The sequence below is a fragment of the Theropithecus gelada genome, chromosome 13, assembly GCF_003255815.1.
Source record: "Theropithecus gelada isolate Dixy chromosome 13, Tgel_1.0, whole genome shotgun sequence".
NCBI classification, from domain to species: domain Eukaryota; kingdom Metazoa; phylum Chordata; class Mammalia; order Primates; family Cercopithecidae; genus Theropithecus; species Theropithecus gelada.
The window spans coordinates 19,905,298-19,910,997 of record NC_037681.1 but is presented as its reverse complement, the minus strand read 5'-3'; the positions used below and the strand labels follow the sequence as shown (position 1 = coordinate 19,910,997).

Genomic DNA, 5,700 nt, shown 5'->3' with positions numbered 1-5,700 from the left:
AAAAAAAAAAAAAAAAAAAAAAAAAAGCCAGGCATGGTGGTGGGCAGTGGGCATCTGTAATCCCAGCTACTCAGGAGGCTGAGACAGGAGAATCACCTGAACCCAGGAGGCAGAGGTTGCAGTGAGCCGAGATCGCGCCACTGCACTCTAGTCTGGCGACAGAGCAAGACTCCATCTCAAAAAACAAAAAAATCATGGCTTTTTATTACTGTTTTTTTTTTTTCTTGTTTGTTTTCAGAGCACCCTAGGACACCTTTACAGTGTCTCCTTTACCAGGGTGATGCTGACCATTGACATCCATGTTCACCACAATGTCATTAGAGCAGGACTGAGACACTGGTTCCCTTTGTAGATCCTTTTTCTTCAAAATAACTAAGAAATTTGTTTTCATTTCATTTAGGTATAGACTTTTTGGTGATACAACTTTATTTTCGTTGCTCTTTTTTTTTTTTTTTTTGAGACGGAGTCTTGCTCTGTTGCCCAGGCTAGAGTGCAGTGGCGCTATCTCAGCCCACTGCAAGCTCTGCCTCCCAGGTTCACTCCTGCCTCAGCCTCCCGAGTAGCTGGGACTACAGGCTCCCGCCACAACGCCCGGCTAATTTTTTTGTATTTTTAATAGAGACAGGGTTTCACTGTGTTAGCCAGGATGGTCTCGATCTCCTGACCTCGTGATCCACCCGCCTCGGCCACTTGAAGTGCTGGGATTACAGGCATGAGCCACCACGCCCAGCCTTTTGTTGCTCTTTCAAAAGTGCACTAGCCCTAACTGTCCGACATGTAAATGTGCTTCTGTTAGGCAAACCACAGGGAGGCTGGAAAAGAAGGGGCCCTGGCAGAAGTGGCTGACAAGAAGATGCTCAGCGGGCTCACGAAGGACCTGCAGAGAAGGTGCGGGCTGGCAGGCGTGGGGCTTTGTGGGGGCTCACCTGCTCTCCTCTGAGCTGTCCGTGTGGCGGGCCCTTCACACACACACACACACACACACACACACACACACACAACCTGTTTCCTATGACCCTTGTAGTGGCTGTTCTGTTTTCTCTCTGTGTTAATAGATAAGTTAATACAGACCAACTTTAAAAAAGGTGTTTTTCGGTGCCAGTGGTCAGAGTCTAACAGGAGATATTTTATCTCAAATAAGAAACTAGAAAAATCTGCTTATAAAATGCATCTGAAAGATTTGTTTCTCATTAGTTTAGTCATTGTTTGTGTGAATTATTCATACTTGATGAATGAGCCTTTGTTCTAACAGTTGCAGTGACCTAAACACTTGCCCCTTTCTTTCCAGCCTGCCCCCTGTCATGGCTCAGAACCTCTCCATACCTCTGGCTTTTGCCTGTCTCCTACATTTAGCCAATGAAAAGGTAGGTAATTAAGGTAAGCATGGGAATATTAGAGTATTCCCTGTTTATGTCAAGTCATTTAGCTTTTTATTTGATCTTGCATGGGCTACCATAGGATTTCTTAAATACCGTGACTTGTGTAGTACCTTCAACCCAAATGATTAGCCAGGCACCTAGAAGTAACTTAGGAAAAACCCATTAGGTTCGATTAGCAATGAAAATAGCACTGAGGACCCAAATGGTAAGATTTTAGATGACGGAATTGTGATCGGTGAGTTCCCCAACCTAAGAACACAATGTGCTTTTACTTCACTGGGTGTCAAAGACTTTAAAGGCCAAAGCCTGGTTGTACCAAAGTCAAGACATATGGGAGACATGGCAGAGGAAAGAGGAGAGAGATGAGGATGGAAAGAAAACAGTTGCAGAAAGAGTATGTTTGGGCGTCGCTCGCTGAGCAGTTGGTATCCATTAGGGTCCCCAGCCAGCTGATGACAGCGCAGCCTTTGGCACCTGCAGTAGAGGCTATGGGCTGGGCCACGGCATGTGCGGCAAGCGCCACCCTGGGGCTGGGGCACTGTGGCCATGGTGTGCACCGTCACTGTCAGCTCCCCAGGAGGAGTGGTGGGCACTGGTGTGCAGGTACTGTCTGAATGCCGAAGTGTGGTTTCAGAGGGTGATTATGGGAATGGAATGGTAGCAAAAATGGGGTGCTGGTGGAAGCATCCAGGATTTCCTATGTGCCAGCATGTGACCTCTGGCCTCCTAGTGAAATCGAGCAGTGAGGACTAGCTCCATTTTCCAGGTCTCACTCTGCTTCAGAGAGAGATTGCCCTGGCCTGTGTGGCACAGCCATCAGCCAGTCCCAGTGACCTACCACTGGAAGTCAGAGACCAGTTTTTCTCTTGTCAATACCTTGCTTAGCTCACAACCTCCTGAAGAAGAAGAAACTGTCCAGTTAGCAGAAGCTAGTTTTGATTCTGGGTGGGGAACAGGCACAGAAGAGCCACTGGGCCAGGACCAAGTGCTGTCTGCCTCCGACGACTGTGCTGACCACTGGGCTCGTAACCACCAGTCTGGGTGCTCAAACCTGAGGCCTAAACAAAAAAGCCCAGCCTAGTTCCCAAGAAGGAACAATTGTGCGTCAGAGCTCGTGGGAATGGTTTTAACCCAGGAATGCTGAACTTGCATAGCTGCTGTTGGGGGGCAGTAAGACAGTGACGGGTGACTGTGGAGAGAGGACGTGCCCCGTTCACAAGCCTATGAAGGCAGGCATGCCCGTGGTTATAGGAGATGGTAGTTCCTATACCTGACACATCCTAAGGTATCCGATATCACGTGCAAACTATGTGAAGAGAGAATGACTAAGAAAATAAAAAATTAAAACATATACTATTATCATTGTTCCGACAAATTCACAAGTGGCTCTGCTGAGGATACACCATCTGAGGTGGGTGGTGTGCAGGCCATCCATCTGTCTGACTTGAGAAGTGTCGGGGGAGGCCTGGAATCTCATTCACACACCATCTTGGTGGAAATAGGTGCCGGTGACTCTCCCACATGGGTGCTGGTCTCCTAGCACACCAGGCTCCTAGGCTGGTCTCCAAAGCTCAGAAACCCTTCTGAGTCCAATTTAAGAGTGTTACTGCCTTCGCTCATCAGCCCTAGCCTGAAGGTCAGAGTGCTTCTCTGGGCTGTGTGTCTCCACAGAAACCTGCCTTGAGAGAGCGACTTCATGGCCCTCACTTGTTTCTTAAGGAGCAGGCCAGGACAACGCTGCTAAGATACATTAGTGACTCTGCGGCTTCACTGAGGTCGTTTTCACTGAGGCCGTGCTGCTCCGACCCCAGCTCTGCACCCCTGCCCTCAGTAGCAGTCCAGCCTCGTTCATTTTGCCGTGATCAAGTCTTGTTTTAAGGGTCCCGGAGCTCTTGGGGTTTGAAGAATGACTTGTGAGGCTGAGCGCCAAGGCCATTGCTGGGGCCTGGCTTTGGGCTGTTTGAGAAAATGGGGTTGGAACATTGGCCACAACAGTTACTGTGATGATCTCCAGGGAGCTGTGATAACTCGGAGCTTAGAGCCACCAAGAGAAATATTCTCGACACTTCACAGCAGAACTTGCCCTCCTCTTGGACTTCTTTCTCTCCTCCTTTCACTCCTGTCCGGAGTCTGTCCCCACCACTGTGATAACAGTCTCCCCTCACATAGCCACGCAGGTGTGGGGCTTAGGAGCCGGTGATGGACGGGAGGCCCTCTGCCTTCATGGCTCTGCGTGCCAGCAGTGTGCCACCTCCAGACCCTGAGCTGCAGAAAACCTGCGAGGTGTGACTTGAGCGCTCCGTCTTCAGTGGCAAGGAAAGGTGCGAGTGGCTGTTGAGCCCTGGCACATCCCATCTGCCTCCAGTGCAGAGCCAGGGCAGGCTGGCTGTGGTGAAGTTCGTCAGGAAAGGCGTCTCACAGCTGCTTAGTCCTGAGGGAAACACTGCCTGGGGTTGGGGAGGAGCTGGGAGATAGGTAGGGAAAGGCCTGCGCAGAGACTGGCAGGAGGGCACTGCTGTCGGGAACTAATGGAGGGATGGGGCAGTGGGGCAGTTGGGGGTGCCTGGAGGAGGTGTGCATGGATGGGGTTAACACAGTAGTGCCCCTGTTTCCACAATTTCACTTACCATGGTTTCAGTTACCACAGTCACCCATGGTCTGAAAATACTAAGTGGAAATCCAGAAATAAAGAGTTCATAAGTTTTAAGTTGCAACTGTTCTGAGTAGTATGATGAAATGTCACAGTGTCCCGCTCCATCCTGCCCCGGATCTGAACTGTCCCTGTGTCCACCGGATCCACACTGCAGACACAGCTCTCCCATTAGTCACTTGGCAGCCATCTCAGTTCCCAGGTCAACTGTTGCGGTACTGCAGTGCTTGTGTTCCACTCCCTCTTACTTGACTTAATTTTTCTATTTTATTATTAGTTATTGTTAATCTCTTACTGTGCCTAATTTATAAACTAAACTTGATCATAAGTGTATGTGTATAGGAAAAACGAGGTATGTTTGTGTATACATATATATAAAAATCATGTGTTGTATTTGATTTGGTACTACATGGGTTCAGGCATCCACCAGAGGCCTTGGAACACCCCTCAAGGATGAGGGGAGACGAATGACTATATGTATGTGTTGTGGCCCCTGATGACCTCCCATCTGCCTCCATGAGCATCTTCAGGGCAGACAGCTCAGCTCTTAGGCCCTTTATAGGGGGTGGGTTGCAGGAACCAGAGCCAGAGAAGGCTTGCTTTTTGCTTTTTTACCTAAGTCATTTTGTTGTAACAAGGATTGGGAATCAGTTTTTTCATGCAAGTTATACTTGCTATGAAACAGTTTTTCTTATAATCATGGGACAAACTTTCCTTTTTGTAGTCACTATCTTGTAACTGTGATTGGAATTGATGATTCTTTTATTCTCAGTATACCAAAATCCATGCATGTTTTGGTCTTCCCTCAGAATCTGAAGCTGGAAGGAACAGAGGACCTCTCTGACGTTCTTGTGAGGCAAGGAGATTGAGTTCACTGTGGAGAAGTCAGGAGGCCCGTCACTTACTCAGCTGCCGGGACATCCCCAGTCTGGGTGGAAGAAGGTGCCATGGGATTATACCCAGGCTGTAGCCAACTACCAGTGTGCCTATTTATTTGTTGCTCTTTCCTTCTCTCCGTCACGGTCTGGGTGCCCGCGCCCTGAAGCTCTGTGCTTGACTGATTAAACTTTACTGCCCTATGGTGACCATCTAGGAGAGGGGAGGGCAGAGGGGGTGAGGGTACTGTTCTGGATTGAGAAAACCTATATCCATTCTTCGTATCAGTGTATAGTTTTAGTCTCCTAAGTTGATCTGTTATTTTCCAAACTCTACTCTTGTAGAAAATTTTCCAGTGGGCACTGAATGTTGGCCTTGAAGAACTTCCTAATCCATGTACATGAAATACACCATATGTACACGTATAAATGTATATAGAATGCTCAAAAATAAAATTCTTAATAATATAACTGGCAAAATATTTGAGTGTCCACTAGATGAGTATCAGACCTAGTCCTTACCCTTGAGGGGGATGCAGTCCTGGTAGTTACCCGGGATACCCACACGTCAGTATAAGGCAGAAGACGCCTAAGGGCCAAGATGGTTTGCCTCGGAGGAGAATGGAAGACAGAGATCATTGGCTGGACATTGAGATTGCAAGATTGGGTCCTGCTTAAACCCCAGGATTCTGCTGGAGGGAGCCGGTAGTGATACTCGTCCCTTCTGTACACTGCTTCGTGTAGTGTTCTCAGCATCCCTGGGAGGAACTTACTATTGTGACTCTTATGTTGCAGA

The 5,700-nt window shown here is 48.3% G+C and overlaps 1 protein-coding gene across 3 annotated transcripts in view; it reads left to right on the top strand.

Moving 5' to 3' along the window:
• NCAPH (non-SMC condensin I complex subunit H) overlaps positions 1-5,386 on the top strand; it is a 37,167-nt gene extending 31,781 nt beyond the window's left edge. For 2 of the 3 annotated variants that reach the window (XM_025354726.1, XM_025354727.1), the window contains 3 exons: positions 797-888; positions 1,289-1,364; positions 4,839-5,384. In XM_025354726.1, coding sequence (XP_025210511.1) covers positions 797-888; positions 1,289-1,364; positions 4,839-4,898 — 228 coding nt within the window. In that variant the 3' untranslated portion in view covers positions 4,899-5,384. Of the gene's footprint in view, positions 1-796; positions 889-1,288; positions 1,365-4,838 lie in introns of all 3 variants that reach the window. The other variant, XM_025354725.1, reaches the window with a different exon arrangement.
• The last annotated feature ends 314 nt before the right edge of the window (positions 5,387-5,700 follow it).